General features: G+C 42.6%; 1 protein-coding gene across 1 annotated transcript in view; it reads right to left on the bottom strand.

The window, feature by feature from the left end:
- Nucleotides 1-19825, bottom strand: part of snd1 (staphylococcal nuclease and tudor domain containing 1) — a 734850-nt gene that overhangs the window by 119955 nt on the left and 595070 nt on the right. The window contains exon 18 of the mRNA XM_078419593.1: nucleotides 12995-13139. Within this exon, the coding sequence (XP_078275719.1) occupies nucleotides 12995-13139 (145 nt within the window). The remainder of the gene's footprint in view (nucleotides 1-12994; nucleotides 13140-19825) is intronic.

Genomic DNA, 19825 nt, shown 5'->3' with positions numbered 1-19825 from the left:
AGTCACTTCCGGACCCACAGTCACCAATCCTCCAACTGAAAGTGAAGTAATGGTCATCTTCGAACCCGAAGGACGAACAACAACAACAACAACTTGTTTAACTCCTCCCCAAATCCATTTTTTTGCTCTTCACCACAGCTGCTCCACAGGGCAGAGTTCCCCATTCTTACCATCCTCGGTAAACAGTTCTTTGTCTTGCAAAAAATGAGTTGCCGGGGGAACTTCGGTAGGTCAGGCAGCACATGGGGAAGGAAATGGACAGTCAATATTTAGGGTCAAGACCCTTCACCAGGACTCGTCTCAATCCAAAATACCAACTGTCCATTTCCCTTCGCAAATGAAGCTTGACCTACCTGCTGTGTTCCTCGAGCAGCTCCTTTTTTTGCTCCAGATTCCAGTATCTGCAATCTCTTGAGTCTTCAGTTCTTTCTCTAAAGTCTTTCGATTTAATTTGCAACTAAATTATGATTATAGCACTAGTTTTGGACTTCATGATGTGAAAAGATTTCTAAATCTACATTATTAAATCTTTTCTTAACATTAAGAAGTTTAACAGTTCACCCCTCAGCTTTCTCTTCTCAACATAAAGAAAGTGATAGTTATAATCTTTCATGTTAAGAAAAGACAGCTGGATAAGGTGGTAGCTGCATAAAATATCAAAGAAAGAATAAATGAACACTTTTCTGGCCATTGGCATTTTCATCAATCGAATGCTTTTATTTTTCACTATCCTGTGCATGAAACAGCATATGGAGAATAATGCAGATCGTAGTAAATTCTGAGCCCAGGGCTCTGCAATTTATATTTAATCGCAACTCTTCACAGCACTGCAAACTCAGCCACTGCAGTAATCTCCAATTGTCATCAAATCCACAGTGCCATAATGCTGGATCAGTGAATAAAGGATTTAGCCCAAGGAAGCAAGACGTTGAACATAGTTAGGGATAGTGTAGAGTGGGGGAGGAAGGGAGAAGTGGTTGGCAAACTGGTAAATAACAACTTTGCTCCAATAATGCCAGTCTTAAATTGCTGGAAAGCTGAAGAATGGAAGGTTTTGAGCTCATGGTGGTTACATTATTGGCAGAGTTGCAGACTTACTGTGCCAACAGAGCTGGATTAATTATAATCTAGTCTCTCCAACAAAGACGTCGAAAGGTCCTGACCAGAAACGTCGTTTGTCCATTTCCCTCCAGTGATGCTGCCTGACTCGATAAGTCCTTCCAGCAGTTTGCTTTGTGACTTTGAAGTACTCCTGACTTCCAGGAGAAACCATGCCAATAGAATGCAGCCACTCCCAATAAACTTGTCAGACAACTCCTTTAACTTTCTTACTCCCCCACAGTTGAGACAGCAAGTCGACATTCCAAGTGGGGCAAATCTTGTACTTTTACAATTCTGTAGCACAATGGCTGTGCTTAACACATTTTAGCAACGGGACTGGGAAGGAATTAAACTTCTTCCTGACATTAAGAATTTGATGAATACCATTGGTAATGAATGAAGCCATTCCCCTCATTCAGTCCATGGTGTTTTGCTATTGAGCAATCCAGTTAGTTCCATTGTCCTAACCCTTCAGGTTTATTTCCTTATGTAGCTATGTCATTTTTTTCTGAGATCATTGATCGACTTCTTCTACCACCCTCACATGCAGCTCATTGGCATCTACGTATTTATGAGGAAGAAGTCATTTATGTAAATAATTTCTTCCTCACACCACCTCTGTATCTCTTGCCCAGAGCCTTATATTGGTGTCCTCTAATGCGCCGAACCATCAGCCAATAGGAACAGGAACATCTGACGTAATCTTGTACGATTTTTATCAAATCTCCACTCAAACTCCTTTCTTACAGGAACAGCCCCAAGTTCTCCAAATCAAATTTATAGCTAAAATCCCTTATTTTTGGGACCATTCTGGAAAATCTAAGCTGCATTTACTGAGGGATCTTCATACCTTTCTTAATATGTGAACCAGATACAACTCTCAAATTGACGCCGAACCAAAAAACCTTTAAGCATAAATTCAGGATAATTTCCTGTTTTTTATTTATGAAACCCAAGATCCAATATACGAGGCTTAGTATAAGAAGATAACTGCAGATGCTGGTACAAATCGAAGGTATTTATTCACAAAATGTTGGAGTAACTCAGCAGGTTAGGCAGCATCTCGGGAGAGAAGGAATGGGTGACGTTTCGGGTCGAGGCCCTTCTTCAGACTGAATAAGTTTTTCGACCCGAAACGTCACCCATTCCTTCTCTCCCGAGATGCTGCCTGACCTGCTGAGTTACTCCAGCATTTTGTGAATAAATACCTTCGATATGAGGCTTAGTACTCTTTGAACATGTCCCGCCACTGGTAGGTCCAGGCCCCTCGGTCCATAAGCACTCTTTATACCACTCTTTATCATATATCATATATATACAGCCGGAAACAGGCCTTTTCGGCCCTCCAAGTCCGTGCCGCCCAGTGATCCCCATACATTAACACTATCCTACACCCACTAGGGACAATTTTTTTACATTTACCCAGCCAATTAACCTACATACCTGTACGTCTTTGGAGACGTCTTTATACCACTGTTTCTCTACATCCCTTCTGCCAAAGTGCATCAGCTAACTTCTCTACTTCCATCTGCCAAATCTGCCTGCTCCACTAGTCTAGCCATATCCTGTTGCACCTGCTGCTATCCTCACTGTTTGCCACACTTCCAAGTTTAACATCACTGGCACACTGAAATTATATTCCACCATCCAACACAGAGCCAATTTATATTGATCAAAATTTTGATAATAAGATCTGTAGACTGATAAAGATACCTAAAAACCCCGAAACATTACCCGCCTTTTGTACTAATTCTTTCTTAGAGATGAAACCCGAGGGTGAAAAATGGATGAAGCTTTCACTCCCCCTGCCAGCACTCAATTTCTTTGCTGTTTGTCATTATCATATCATATGGACAGTCACTAAACACATCAAGGTCAATGCTTCTGAAAGCTGACTGATCAAACCAATGCTTGTGGCACGACATTGGTGGCAAAAACTGCAGATGTGAAAACCTCACTCTATTTACAGGGAACATTTTCTCCTGGACGTATAAATTTATTAGATTATCAGTATTAAGTGCCGTCAAATTCAGGCAGAGTAACTAATCATTGTTCAGTCAGGCGAGAACGTTCCCTTTCCATGTCCCTATTGGCTCAGCAAGAAGAGCTGAGGATCGGGGGCTAGGGATCTGAAGTTATCCACACATTAACAAATGTCTCATCTCTTATGGCCGATTCTACAGGCAGCTGAGGCTGATGAAGATGTCACTGAGTCAAGCAGCTCATCTGGCATGGAGCCTGGAATGTGAACCCGAGAGCAAGGCTTGACTAATTAAATTCTCTAATTAGAAAAAGCAAGGGATCGATGAATTAGCTCCTGAGTTGAGCATATCTGGGCTCACCACAGTAAGTGGGTCAGACGATGTCATTCAGCCCCTACTTTGAAGGAGACTGCTGAAAACGTCACAGTGACACAAGTCTATTTTTGGTCCTCTATTTATTATCTGGCTAATAGGCAAATATCTTTACTTCTGAAAATAAAATAATGGAATAAAAAAAGTCAAAAATACAAACTTCAAGCCTAATTCTTCAGGTAACCACTTCAGACAGCTAATTTGATTGTACAGAATTCAGTCCAAGCTTTCTCATTCATAGACATATTCTAAAAAGGTTGCCATAGATGTTCTGGATCATGAATTATCAGTGATTTTGTCACCCTTAGACACAGAAATCATACCTTCCATCAACTAAGATCAGCCAGTTCAAGATGGACTGGGACCTAAAGCTGGTCTACTGTGAGCAGATTTGGGCCCCATATCTGAGAAAGAATTTGCTGGCTCTGGAGAGGGTCCAGAGGAGGTTTACAGGAATGATTCCAGAAATGAGTGGGTTAGCATATGATGAGTGTTTGGCAGCACTGGGCCTCTACTCGCTGGAGTTTAGAAGGTTGAGTTTCATTGAAACTTACAGAATAATGAAAGGCATAGATAGTGTCAACTTCTTTACATCGGCAAAACCAAACGCAGGCTCGGCGATCGCTTCGCTCAACACCTTCGCTCAGTCCGCCTTCACCAACCTGATCTCCCGGTGGCTGAGCACTTCAACTCCCAGTCTGACCTTTCTGTCATGGGCCTCCTCCAGTGCCATAGTGAGGCCCACCTGAAATTGGAGGAACAGCACCTCATATTTCGCCTGGGCAGTTTGCAGCCCAGCGGTATGAACATTGACTTCTCCAACTTTAGATAGTTCCTCTGTCCCTCTCTTCCCCTCCCCCTTCCCAGATCTCCCACGATCTCCCACAGTGGATATCTCCACCTATATCCTTCCTTTGTCCCGCCCCCCTGACATCAGTCTGAAGAAGGGTCTCGACCCGAAATGTCACCCATTCCTTCTCTCCTGAGACGCTGCCTGCTCTGCTGAGTTACTCCAGCATTTTATGAATAAAGGCATAGATAGAGTGGACGTGGAAAGGATGTTTCCACTGGTGGGAAAGTCTCGGACCAGAGGTCAGCCTCAGAATTAAAAGGCACTCTTTTAGAAAGGAAATTAAGAGGAACTTCTTTAGTCAGAGGGTGGTTAATCCGTGGAACTCATTGCCACAGAGGGCTGTGGAGGCCAAGTCAGTGGGATATTTTTAAGGCAGATGTAGATAGATTCTTGATTGGAATGGGTGTTCAGGGGTTATGGGGAGAAGGCAGGAAAAAGTGATTAGGAGGCAGAGATCAGCCATGATTGAATGGCGGAGTGGACTCGATGGGCCGAATGGCCTAATTCTACTCCTATAATGTGAAATATATAGGCCCTTTGCAACAGGGGATGCAATCTTCTAGGTCAGGCGGTAAAGCATGTAAAACCATAAGAAGCTGTGGCACAGATTGAGGCTGCTCAAAATGCAGAAGTTAGGTTATTCCCACTTCCCAGCTCGCTAACGCACAGTATTGCCTGTTACTGCTCTTCAAATGCCCATCCAGATGCCTTGTAAATGTGACCTTGGCTTCTAACTTCACCATCTTTTCAGATTCAGACTATTTACCAGTTAGCTGAATGCTGCTGGAGCAGTGAGGCAATATGTACAAAATTCCTCAGTACTTTTGTGCTTGGCCAAAGATGGCTCCTGAAAAGGAACATGTGTAAAATAGAACAATTCACTTCAATATGATACTATCCAACTTGTGGTCACCTTGACATCAGCTTACCTCGCACATTGAGGTGAGGCTAACTACTTGTTCTCAGTCAGAAGAAGGGTCTCGACCCAAAACATCACCGATTCCTTTTCTCTAGATATGCTGCCTGATCCACTGAGTTACTCCAGCATTTTTTGTCTATCTTTGGTGAAATCAGCATCTGCAGTTCCTTCCTACATACTTGTTCCCATATTGGTACAGTGTACAGTAAAAGTGAATAGCTCACTCCAGTCTGGGTAACTCACTCCTCTTTCTCTCATTGCCCTCCTCTTGTGATTCTGACCGTTCTCATGCTCTTTGACATAATCTCATCCAGACTTGCTGCCACACCCATGTACGTATCCTTCTCCGAGATTGATCTATCACTTGCCAGCTCTTGTAGAACCCCTCCCCCTCACTTCTTTCCACCAGGTATCTCCCCTCTATTCCATCTGTCTTAAGAAGGGACCTGACCCAAAATGTCATCTGTCCATTTCCCTCCATAGATGCTGCCTGCCCGAGTTCCTCCAGAAATATGTGTTTGTTCAGGATTGCAGCACCTGCAGTTTCTTGGGCCTACTGGGTAGGGGTGAGAGGGAACAAGAAACACAATCTGGTTTAAGCCAGCCCCCAACCTAGGTAGTAACTCGAGCAACCTGTCTTCACCTTTTGGAGAACAGCCCAGAGCAGAGTACTGCTGGAGGCCAGGAACCGGAGGGCAGACCAGTGAATGGATTTACTATTAATATGTCTGAAAATAAACTGGAGGGTCATTCCCACAGTGACACTTCTGCTTCTCCTGATTAATGAATTAGAGCAGCTTGCTTGCTACACAGAATCGTAAGAAACTAAACTAATAAGAATTAATGGAAGTTCTAACTGAAGTGGGACTATAGATTGGTCAAGGTTCAAAGCACAAGCAGTCAGCCAGATTGGAATTTCTGCAAATGTCAATTTTATTGTGCATTTAAAAAAATCTCTTGCAGCTTGCTGTTGTGGTCAGTCAGAATGCTGGATAAACAAACATACCTGCCCACTTCGCAGCCCCCAATATATTAATTTGGGTAAATGTCTTCATTACATGGCTGGTCAAGTTATTGAGCTGCATTGGATTCCCAGCAGAATTTCACAGAAAAATGTGTTGTGGTACCCTCAACAGAGAAGTTGTTTTAAATGGAAAGCATGTGCTGCTGTGACTCCCTTTCCAATTGCCTTTCCAATTGGCTTTCCAGATGGTCAGAACACAATTTAGTAATACTGTCTTTCAATCTCTGGGGAAAAAAAAGAATCAATGAAATCAATCTTGTGGGTCACAGACCATCAGAGTCACCAGATGCAGTCGTTAAATCCTATCCTTTTATGGGCAGAGAAACTGAATATCACACCAGTATGCTAATTTTATCCAATCATTTCAACAATGTTTGATGAAACAGAAAAGAATGGTTGAAAATAACAGCTCCGAAAGAGTTCTTAAACTCAAAGTATAATCACAATATTAAACTGAAAAGAACCAATTACTACTTCAACTTTTTATTTGGGATTTGTGAGAAAAAGCTAACTGTGTTGTACAACCAAACTGAAGAGGTTTATAGCACAGAATGAGGCCACTCAGCAAAATCATATCCCAACAGGCCAAATAGAACCATCAACTTCACGACTAATTTCCATCCTGCACTCAAATTCACTTGTCTTCACCTTCCACCCCATCAGCCATCGCATACAGCAACTAATCCTCCAACGCTTTTGCCACCTCCAACGGGATCCCGCTACTGGACACATCTTCCTATCTCCACCACTTTCTGCTTTCCGCAGAGACCGTTTCCTCCGCAACTCCCTGGTCAACTCGTCCCTTCCCACCCAAATCACCCCCTCCCCTTTCCCCTGCTACCGCAGGAGATGTAAAGAAGGTCCCTTTACCTCCCCCCTCCACTCCATCCAAGGACCCCAGCAGTCTTTCCAGGTGAGGCAGAGGTTCATGCACCTCCTCCAACCTCATCTACTGTATCCGCTGTTCCAGGTGTCAACGTCTGTACATCGGCGAGACCAAGTGCAGGCTCGGCGATCGTTTCGCTGAACACCTCTGCTCAGTCCGCCATAACCTACCTGATCTCCCAGTTGCTCAGCACTTCAACTCCCCCTCCCATTCCCATACTGACCTTTCTGTCCTGGGCCTCCTCCATTGTCAGAGTGAGGCCCAGTGCAAATTGGAGAAACAGCACCTCATATTTCGCTTGGGTAGCTCATACCCCAGCGGTATGAACATTGATTTCTCTAACTTCAAATAGCCCTTGCTTTCCCTCTCTCTCCGTCCCCTCCCCCTTCCCAGTTCTCCCACAAATCTTACTGTCTCCAACTACATTTTATCTTTGTCCCGACATCAGTCTGAAGAAGGGTCTCGACTAGAAATGTCGCCCATTCCTTCTCTCCAGAGATGCTGCCTGTCCCGCTGAGTTACTCCAGCATTTTGTGTCTAGGCCAAGTATAAAGCTATTTAGGTTAATCCCATTGTTATTTCCTTTACTAGTACATGGTGCAGGAAGCTTCCTATCCCTGGTGATTGGCACTGAGATGTCAATGAGGCAGCACAGTGCACAACTTGCAGAGCTGCTGCCACATAGCACCAGTTACCCAGATTCCATCCTGACCTTGGGTGCTCTCTGCGTGGAGTTCGCACGATCTCCCTGTGACCGCCTCCAATTGCTCCGGTTTCCTCCCACATGCCTCCCATTGGCCACAGTAAATTGCTCCTAGTGGATGTGAATGGGTGATCAATGGTCGGTTTGGTTCTGGACTCCCCCAACATCGGGAACATGTTTCCTGCTTCTGGCGTGCCCAATCCCTTAATAATTTTACATGTTTCCATAAGATCCCCTCTCATCCTTCTAAATTCCAGCGAATACAAGCCCAGTCGCTCCATTCTTTCATCATATTAACTGGGACAAATAATTATCTCTCAATCAAGGTCACCAAAGAAGATAATCTGCTGCCTTATTGCTTATTATGGGAAGTTGCTGTGAAGTTAAATGCATCAGACTTATTAAGGTAGGCAGTTAGGAAGAGGCTTCTATGAGTCTAGGTGCTGAGTTCCTCCAACATTTTGTTTTTTTTCCTCAAGATTCCATCAGCCATGATTGAATGGCGGAGTAGACTTGATGGGTCGAATGGCCTAATTCTACTCCTATCCCTTATGATCCGCAATCTCTTGTGCCTGCACAATTACTAATATGGATTAAAGAACTCACACAGACTGCATTAGTTACCTGTCACAACACAATTTTTCCTACAGTGGGGTTGGGTGAATAATTAAGCTAAAGATTTTGAAGAAAAATATCACGCACTTGAAGATTGAACACGGATCAGTAATAAGGAATCTGGTTTTCTGTTCCCCGGCCCGTTCTAATATTATCATCACTCAAATTGCACCCGTGTTATTCTGATTCTGACTTGGCTGGGCCTATGTAGTTTTATGAAAACACCAAAAATTTGACACTGTCCAGTACAAAGCAAACCCTTAACACCTCATCCACTGCCTTAAACAGTCAATCATTCCACAACAGGAACACCATGGCTGGCAGCGTACACCAGCTACAAAATGCACAACACCAATTAGCCAAGGCTTTTCCCACAAATCTCCCAATCCTATGACAAGTACCTGGCAGGACATGGTCATTGCGCACACAGGAATGTCAACACCTTCAAGTTCTCCTTCTCGTTGCACTCCATCCTGATTTCTGGGATATTATTCATTATTTTCATCATTGCTCAACCTAAATAAGGGAACTATTATCCGACTGTTGGACTACTTGTATCATGACGATGGCAACGGTTCAAGAGTATAGCTCATACTTAACATCTCAAAGGTAATTAGAAATGTACCATAAATTCTGGCCTAACCAGCAGTGTAAACATCCCATAAATCAATAAAAAATATCCATTGATTTGAAAGTTGCATGTTCATAAAAGCACAGTAGCTATTTTGAAGGATAATTTCTGTGTCCAGTGCCAATGTGAAAATAGGTCTAATAAAAAAAATTGGAAGCTAAACAAAATATTCCACTTAATGTTTCATCACCAACTTACTTAAGTACAGCAATGGTTTGACATTGCACACGTTTTCACCGACCACCCAGGTCATGAATTTGCGCAGGACAAACCAGCAGCTGCAGATACTGGAACGTGAAGGGAAAAAAACAACTGCTGGAAGAGTTCAGCATGTTCAGCACTATCTGTGGAGGTCAAGGATGTGTGTGATGGAGCAGTCAGAGGGAGGGAGGTAATAGGTTCTAGGGCTTCAGTGTTTAAGATGTGTTAGAGATGGAGGTAAAAGAGGTGGAGGAGTTGCACTATAAATCAGGGAGACTGTCACAGTGGCACTCAGACAGTACATACTGGAGGGTTTGTCTACCGGGGCAATATGGGTAGAGCTCAAAAATGTGCAATCACTTTAATGGGATTGTATTATAAGCCTTCCTTAGCTAGTGGGAAATAGAGGAACAGATATGTAGACAGATTGCGGAAGATACAAAAGCAACAAGGTTGTCATCATTGGTGGCTTTAACTTCACCAATATTGACTGCAACATGCTCAATGCAAAAGGCTTAGAAGGGACAGAATTTGTTCGGAGCATCTGAGTGTTTCCCGAAAGAGAATGTGAATCGTCCAACTCGAGGAGAGCAATACTGGACCTTGCATTGGGAAACGAGCCTGGCCAGGTGACTGGTATTTCAGTGCAAGAGTATATTGGGACCAGTGATCACGACTCCGCAAGCTTTAGCATAGTTAAGGATAAGTCTGAACCATGGGGGAATGTACTAAATTGGGGTAAGGGCGATTACAGCATTATTAGGCAGGAACTTGGGAGAGTAAATTTGGAGCAGATGTTATCGGGTTAGTCCAGATCTGAAATCTGGGGCCAGATGAGCAGAATTTAAAGGCCAGGTGAGCAGAATTCAGGACTGCATGTTCCAGTGAGGAGGAAGGACAATGCTTGCCTTGATCATTCGAGGCATTGAGTGCAAGAGTCAAAAAGTAATGTTGCACGTTAGCGTCATTCAGAACGGAAACAGGCCCTTTGTACGGTGTGATTTTTGTTTTATACGGATGGCGGTGGGTGCCTGGAATGCGCTGGCTGGGCTGGTGGTGGAGGCAGAGGCAGATACGATAGTGACATTTAGGAGGATTTTGGATAGTCACATCGCTATCAGGGAATGATAGCAAATAGATCACGTGCAGGCAGAGGTGATTAGTTTAACTTGGTATCATGTTCAGTGAGGACATGGTGGGCCAAAGTGCTTGTTCCTGTGCTGCACTGTTCTATGTTCTTAACCACCCATATAGATCAGTGGTCCATCAAACTCATTTCACTTGCGAATCTCACATACCACTCGGCCAAGCAGTATTCATATCTATGTTCCATAATGTGCCATCTGCCCCTTGTCTGTCTTTGAAAGAGTTATTTGCTGAACATCCTAACTTTGTATTAACTGCTGTTGTAATTTCATGCTTGCTGCTATTCGGAATACCTAGCAACTGGCAGCCTCTTTGCTGCTAACCAAATTGCCCCGTGTGCATCCCCATTACTTTAATTACCTTCCTCAGAAAACAAACCATCTCCCACAACAATAAATGTCATGATAACATTAAACTTCATAGATAAAATACTGCCTGCTGTTTCCACTATCACAGTTCACTTGCCAGAATCAGTTGCGGGTTGAATAACACCGGCTCACAACCTCATCTTCCTTTTCGACTTGAGCAAATCTTATTCCATTATCTTTTCCACCATAAACATTGTCCACTTGCACAAAAATTACCTGAACTGACTTCAGAACGGGCTGTGCTGTAAAATCTGAAAACTGTCCACTTAGAGTTGACTGATTGATCATACAGTTCAGTAAGTTCTTAAATCCTTTATATATTTATAAAACACTATTACTTTAGAATAAAATTAAAATCCTAGCTGTAAAGGATAATTAAATATTCCAGTAATGTGCAATATATGACACCAGTGTAAATCCGTGACAGATTGCTACAGTCATTGCTCAGCCACCATCTCTGTTGAATCATATGGCTTTCAGTGCATCACACAAAGTAATTCGGTAAATTCTGCTAAACACAAGGAATTGAAAATGCTGGTTTACAAAAAAAGGACACAGAGTGCTAAAATAACTCAGTGGGTCAGGCTGCATCTCTGGAGGACATGGATAGGCAATGTTTCAGGTTGGGATCCTTCTTCACACTGTAGTTAGGGGGGGGGGGGGCAAGATGTAAGAGAGGGGTGGGGGACGGACAAAGTCTGGCAAGCGTTAGTTGGATACAGGTAAGGGGAGGGGAAGGGGTTAGATTGGTAGATGGGTGGACAAGGGCCAGAGATGAAAAGACAAAAGGTGTGAGAAAGGGGAGATAAGGATTGAAGAAAGGTGAAATGTGGAGCCAGAGGAATGAATGTTGGTGGAATATTGGTGGAAAGGGTGGGGGTATTTGTAGGTTAGATTCCCAAAATTGGAGAATTCGATGTTCATACTATTGGGCTCTGTTTCTCCAGTTTGTGTGCAGGCTCACTATGGCGATGGAGGAGGCCCAGGACAGAAAGGTCAGTATGGGAATGGGAAGGAAGTTAAAATGATCAGCAACCAGGAGATCCAGCAGGCCTTGCTGGCTCGAGAGCAAGTGTCTGCTAATCTGACAATTGCAATGAAGAACTTTGCTACAGAAATTAAATAGGAAGTTTAAACATGTATATACAAAAAGAGTTTAAACTAGAGAAGCACAATGCAGAAAAGTGGTGCAACATGTTGTTTAGCCCTGGAAAATAATGAATGCTATTTAAGCAGCGCCAATATACCCCAAGCATCCAACTTATTATAGATACAAAATGCTGGAGTAACTCAGCAGGTCAGGCAGCATCTCAGGAGAGAAGGAATGGGTGACGTTCCACCTATATCCTTCCTTTGTCCCGCCCCCTCCCCTGACATCAGTCTGAAGAAGGGTCTCGACCCGAAACGTCACCCATTCCTTCCCTCCTGAGATGCTGCCTGACCTGCTGAGTTACTCCAGCATTTTGTGAATAAACACCTTCGATTTGTACCAGCATCTGCAGTTATTTTCTTATATTATATAACTTATTATAGATATCCACCACCCTGAGTTAGCTTGAATATATGTGGCAATACTGAAGGAAACAAATATAATACTTATTCTTGCTATTGAGGGCGTGCAGCGTAGGTTCACTAGGTTAATTCCCGGAATGGCGGGACTGTCGTATGTTGAAAGGCTGGAGCAATTAGGCTTGTATACACTGGAATTTAGAAGGATGAGGGGGGATCTTATTGAAACATATAAGATAATTAGGGGATTGGACACATTAGAGGCAGGAAACATGTTCCCAATGTTGGGGGAGTCCAGAACAAGAGGCCACAGTTTAAGAATAAGGGGTAGGCCATTTAGAACGGAGATGAGGAAGAACTTTTTCAGTCAGAGAGTGGTGAAGGTGTGGAATTCTCTGCCTCAGAAGGCAGTGGAGGCCAGTTCGTTGGATGCTTTCAAGAGAGAGCTGGATAGAGCTCTTAAGGATAGCGGAGTGAGGGGGTATGGGGAGAAGGCAGGAACGGGGTACTGATTGAGAATGATCAGCCATGATCGCATTGAATGGCGGTGCTGGCTCGAAGGGCTGAATGGCCTCCTCCTGCACCTATTGTCTATTGTCTATTGCGTGTCTGATGTCACCACTTTTACTAGGATATCATAGGTTTAGTTGAGTCAACGCCCCTGCCACTGCTGAAGGTACTGACCAGTCTCCACATCCTGGACGAAGAAGTGAAGTTCATCTGTAATCTCCGTGACAAAAACAGGTTTGTAGTTTGTTGTGCGTTCCTTCTCCTCTGCAACCTGGAGCACTGCTTCTTCTGGTGGCTGCTCCTCATAATTGGACCAGACCTGCAATAACGTTAAAATAGTGAGCAGTGGCTCAGTGCAACCCAAACGAAACTTGCAATAGTATAAACGGTTTAAAAAAAGGAAACATTTTATAAGTGCTCAGCACGTTGACCAGCGTCTGAAGGGAAATGCTGATAGATTTGCTTAGTACAGAGATGAGATGACATTTTCTCAATCGAAAGGTTTCTCAATCGAGAGGTTGCATTTCTCTGCCTCAGAAGGCAGTGGAGGCCAGTTCGTTGGATGCTTTCAAGAGAGAGCTGGATAGAGCTCTTAAGGATAGCGGAGTGAGGGGGTATGGGGAGAAGGCAGGAACGGGGTACTGATTGAGAGTGATCAGCCATGATCGCATTGAATGGCGGTGCTGGCTCGAAGGGCTGAATGGCCTACTCCTGCACCTATTGTCTATTGTCTATTGTCTATTGAATCTTAGCAATACTCTAGCTCAGAAGACTGTACAAGGCAAGTACATTCAAGGAGGAATCAACAATTTTTGCACAATAAGGGCATCAAGGGATTAGGCTGTAAGTGAGAAGAATTGAGGAAGGTCAGGCACATTCATACTGAATGGTGGGGCAGGTTTATGGGATTACTTTATTAGCCCATGCTTTTCGGTATTTCTTTTGCACAGCGCCCTTTCTTAGGTGACCAATACTTTGCTATTTTTGTTTAAAACTAAAGAAGATCTTCGGAGAGAAATAGCCTGTTGGAAATCTGAATGTCAACAGTGGTTTGACAAATGCACAGCTTTTTGAAGAAATAGCACTGTTAAAAATTTATCTTTATAAAAGCTGTATAGCTCTACTACTGCTGCTCCCAGCACCAGAAACAGCATCACATTTCAGTCACAATGCCCCGCCGGAGGAGACTACAACATACCGAGATAGATATGCAGTGAAATATTATTCCTGAATTTGCCAAGTTCATGAATGACTAAGCAGATCACAGCTGTGTTGCAGCAGGTCTCACGATATTCTTAGTCGGAGCACCTTTATGATTATTCCATCTCCAACAATGCAAGATAAGTTATTTTATATATTTAAAATTGAACATTTCCACAGCATCATTCAACACTGGCTTAATGGATCAGAGTACAGCAGCATTGATTCCGTGATTTCATTGTCCAAGTTTGTGCTTGGAACGGAGAGGAAAGGCAATTTGAAAAAAAAAAAGACTCAAGATTCGAAGCACCCAAGTACCTATTGAAAAGCCTGCGCACTATAATATTTACATGACTGGAGGTTTTGGGGCATTTGCCTGTAAAACTCCCTAGAAGTCCACGGACATAATCACAGGAACATAAACAGGTTAAAATGGCAGAGGCTATTCGGCCCATTGTTTCTCTACCAGCTGTCTGCCAGATCTGGATCTGTGTACTGGGCACCATTTGGCAACAAGTATTTGCAATATTGCACCTCAGTAGCAGTCAGCAGAGACAGAGGGAAAGCAAAGTGAAATGCCAAAACTAACGCAAAGATAAAACACACTTTTTCATTAAAACTTCCGTAACAATTCTTAAGTCTGTGAATTTCTATCATGGACGTCATGTCCACCATGGGGATAAAGCACTCACATTTGCTGCATGGCAGAAGGTCACACTGGGTAAATTGTATATATAACACCCACTAGCCTCTTCCATAAACTGATTTTGTGTTAATAATTTTTGAGTTTTATTTCCAGACTGTATGAAGCACAGGAGAATATCTGCTTTAAATTTTAGAAGTGGCAGGTACATTGCTCCCCCTTGCAGCTACAACTTCAGATCCACGTTAATATAATGTCCTTATTAATCAGGCCCTGAGGAAACATGAGAACCATCTTCCATTTGATTCAGGTTCCTCACCTCAGGAGATATATAGCAAGAATTCCCACAGCTGTGTGCATGGGTAGAAGCTCCTTCATTAACATACATCCAATTCTATATAGTACATTCAACAAGTCTTCCCTGGAGAGACCTTCACAAGACATGATCCCTGGATAGTTCAAGCCTATTTCCCATTTGTGTACATACAAATGTTTTCCCAGACCAGACTTTAAGTGAACTATCATCTGTTGCCATCAAACATGCCCTGCGGAGCATGAAGTAAGGTCTCTCATAGGTGATTCTGTGAATTTCTTCATCACGTCAGTTATGTGGTTGTGCAAGACACGAAAGGAACTCCCAAGAGATACTAGCCATGAACTGTCCTTTGCAACTTCTTTTTAAAACAACTAAAATTTCATAAAAATGAAACTGCAGAGTATTCTTGTAGAACATTTCCAGATATTCAGCAACATGACATATTTGTTTTTTCCCCTCACACAGTCTTTCACTGAACAGGCAGTTCATCTCCTCGTTCTGATCAGTAAATATTTCCTCATGTCAGAGGAATAGTTAAGAATTTATGTTCGACAAGGATTTTGCATGCAAAAATGTATCAAGGTAATGGGTTGTTATGAGAAGATTGGTTTCTTGGGAGTGCAAGAGGAGTGAGGAAGACGACATGGATCGCTTCTATCTTTTAACTGCATTAACTTTTAATGACTAGAGTAAATCACTTGATGGCTTGTCTCCACCACTCTGTCATTCTTGCCTTGAATTTGCTATGAATTTCCTTTATTTCCCTCAGTTTCTCTCTTGGGTTAGATGATGGAATTTAAAAAAAGTTTTTCACTATATCTCTGTACACATGACAATAACATCAATATCTTGGCATTCACTAAAAAGTTTGGAGAAGTGCCATTCATTCCTTCATTGGCTAAACTAACTGTCCTATCAATTTCACCTCCAATTTTCATGGATGGTATATCCATGCGGAAAAATCTTGCTGACTTCTCTTCAAGCAGACTATCTTTTTTACCTTAGGTATCACAAAATGCTGGAGTAACTCAGCAGGTCAGGCAGCATCTAGGAGAGAGGGACTGGGTGACGTTTCGGGTCGAGACCCTTCTTCAGACTTTGTTCCACTCATTTTGTGTCAGCAAATCACATTTCCCTTCCAGAATATTAAAGAGTCCTTCAAAAACTTATTATCACTGATTGCCGTTGATCAAAGCCTGATTTACAAGTAACAAAACTGTTGCCCTTTACCAAAGCCTGTCCATAGTTTTCTCCGCCCTATCCAATATAATGCACAATACATAATATAGGATCATACAAATGTATTGCACAATAGGAGACCACTCAGTCCATCGCATTTACGCGTTTTAATTCCCTCATCCATCCCAGTGCCCAGCAGAACGTGGCTCACCAGCACCTGCCAAAGAAGGAGCTGGTACAATGAGGCATCAAAAATTGCTTTAAACATATAAAAATTAAACAAAATTGAAACAAATAATAAAGTGACCGAACATTGTTTTTTCTTCTGAAATTTGAAGTGAGGAATCCCCATTTAAATTAAAGGGGGATTCCTATTATATTCTGGATCTGGCTGATGTGGGATTGTAGAGAATGATTGGCCTTTCTCAGAGGATCCCATGTGTAGTTCAACGTTCCAATAGGGAAGCGGGGTCTTGGTTTAATCCCCCACCATGAAGATAACATGCGTAAACAATAATACTTCCTCAGTGTTTCATTTAAATATCAATCTGAAGAAATAGTCCATTGGTCTCACACGGAGACAAGTTTGATAACTAAGCCACGAGCACACAATGTTTACACAAGTGCTCATTAACAATAGTCAATCGGTTATCCAGATGTGGAGATAGCACAGTTCTGTCCTCCTGTACCGCCCACAGTCCAAACTGAGCAGCAGGGTTACTGAAGTATGGTTACTGTCGGCGGGAAATGACACCTGATTTTTGCCTTTCCCTAAACATGAGGACACTCATAATGCCCTATCTGAATTCACTTAACATGGTATAGATTGAAAATAAAATACGGGAGCACCCCATCCTATTTGAGTTTGTGTACATCTGGACTGTTTTATAAATTGAGGCCTGAGGCCTTGCTCCCCCTGGCTTACCCAAGAACAGAAGTCATGAGCAGAGAAGATGTGTACAGAAGTATGTAACTGATTGACACGAATTCTGAACTGACATAGTGATCTGGATTACAAAAGAAGATGGATGGGCCATAATTTCCGTTTGAAAACTTAAAAGAAAAATCAATTTAATGCAAGACAAGCACAGAACATTGATGTTCCCTGAGGCAGAACACCGCCAAACAGTTCTGATGCTGATGGTGCAGCAGCTGAGGCAGACCTGATATTCATCAGCTCTAATCCACTGAAGTAGGTTATGGGGCTTGATAAGATCTAAGAGGCAAATAATGTAGGGATTGTTACCTAGCCCTCATTTTGAAGTTGCTTATAGTGTAGATTGTTGCATCGTCCTCCTTACTCAAGAAAAGCTAAAGATGTAAAAAGACCATTCAATACGTTGAATCTCATCTTCCTCCTTAGCCTAATATTTAGCCACTTGTCAAATGCTTCTCATGGAAGATTTTCAATTGCCCTTCCTTAATCCAACTGGATGAAGGTGATTGTTGCCATCCGTTTTAATTATCATTTGTTTTAGTTCAGACTTGCTAGTTCTACTTTAAGTTTTACTTGAAAGAGGCCAAAGGAAATCTGAAAACAGAAATTGCGGAGAGAGGCAGAAGGTCAGGCAGCATCTGTGGAAAAGGGAGCAGTGTCAGGATTTCCAGTTATCTTTAAGAAGGCTGGGATGGGCAACCTGCAATGTTGGGTGGGGAGAGTGTGGAGGTGTTAGGTATGCAGTTCCAGAATTTTGACCCCGTGATGAATATGGAACGTATATCCAAGTTGTGGCATGCAACATTCAAGGGATAGTTGCCTTCACCTGTATACTGCACTTGTCCTTGAAGGAAGTGTAATGTGACCAAGATACTAAAGAGAAAGCTGGGTATCAGCATTTAAATCTTCTATTTAACAACAGACATTCAACTTCTGGAATTTGCAAGGCAGAGTCGGAATTATTTTGTTATTGGTATTATGATTTATACACATACATTACTCAAAACAAATCCTTTCACACTGTTAGCAAATCCTTTAACACTATATCTCAAAAATTCCATTAAGCAATTCCCTTTCTTTGCTCAATGAATTATTTGTCAAGCTGTGAATCAGTTACATACCCGTTTTTAATCTGAGACAAGTTAATGCTATATTCTTAATGACATAGTAAATTACAAATTAATACATATTCATTAAAGAAAGTTGTCCTTTTGAGGATTAAAACATATTTTGTTTTTGTCGTCCGATATCAAATTTAGAAGATAGACACAAAATGCTGGAGTAACTCAGCAGGTCAGGTAGCATCTCGGGAGCGAAGGAATGGGTGACGTTTCAGGTCGAGACCCTTCAGACAAATTTAGAAGATGTGAGAATAGATAGATTTTTTTTTTTAAAACCCTCATAGCCATTTTATAGTTTCATCAACGGTTCTTGTTTAGAAATGTTCAATTGTTCCAAATCTCATCCGAGCACACAATGAGATAACCAAGGAAATGTCATATTATCTTAACCATTAGAAACAAAGATCCCTCATAGACAAGTGTAGGAAGGAACTGCAGATGCTGGTTTACACCAAAGATAGACACAAAATGTTGGAGTAACTCAGAGGAACAGGCAGCATCTCTGAATCCTCCTCTGGATCTAAGATGAAATAAGACCATGTTACTACCAAATGCAATGTGGCTTGATCTGAGGAGAAGCAGGAAAAGAGCAGGGATCACACACCGTGATCAAGTGCCTGTCAGCCGGGCAGAGTTCCAGATATGGAATCTGGAGCAATGTTGGAGCAGTCTGACTGCCAAGACTATGGCACCGATAATTAACCAATTGCCAGGCAGGAAGGTTCAAGTCGATTATTCCCACAAACTCAATTATTCCTCCCACCTTGGAGCAAGAGTTAGCTTCATGGAAGGAAACAGAGAATGCTGGTGGAAGGTTGTTTTTCAGACTGGAGGCCTAAGACTAGTGGTGTGTCTCAGGGATGGGTGCTGGGCCCATTGCTGTTTGCGGTTTATATCAACGATTTAGATGAGATATACAAGGCACGATCAGTAAGTTTGCAGATGACACGGAAATAGGTGGTAGCGTAGACAGTGAAGATGGTTATCAAAAATTACAGCAGGGTCTTGATCAGCTGGGCAATGGGATGAGGAATGGCTAATGGAGTTTAATGCAGATAAGTGAGAGGTGTTGCATTTTGGGAAGTCAAATCAGGGCCAGACCTTTACAGTGAATGGCAGGGCCCAGGAGTGTGTTGTAGAGCACAAGGATTCAGGAGGTATCTGAAAGTGGCACTACAGGTAGATGGGTGTTAAAGGAGGCTTTTGGTACATTGGCCTTTATCATTTAGGGTATTGAGTATGGAAGTTTGGACATTATGTAATAGTTGTACAATAGTTGGACATCGGAGAGGCCACATTTGGAGTATTGTGTTCAATTTTGGTCACCCGACTATGGGAAGGATGTCATTAATCTGGGAAGAATGGAGAGATTTATGAGGATGTTGCCAGGACTGGAATGCTGAGCTACAGGAAGTGATTGGACAAGCTAGGTCTTCATTCCTTGGAGCGCAGGAGGCTGAGGAGTGATCTTATAGGGGTGTATAAAATCACGAGTGAAACTGGTAGAGTGAATGCACAAGGTCTTTTACACAGGAGAGGGGAATCAAGAAGGAAAGAACATAGGTTTAAGGTAGGATGGGGGGGAGAAATTAATGGGAAACTGGTAGCT

The sequence above is a fragment of the Rhinoraja longicauda genome, chromosome 23 (genome assembly GCF_053455715.1).
Source record: "Rhinoraja longicauda isolate Sanriku21f chromosome 23, sRhiLon1.1, whole genome shotgun sequence".
NCBI lineage: Eukaryota > Metazoa > Chordata > Chondrichthyes > Rajiformes > Arhynchobatidae > Rhinoraja > Rhinoraja longicauda.
Note: the sequence above shows the minus strand (reverse complement) of the source record. Positions and strands in the feature narration are given on the sequence as shown.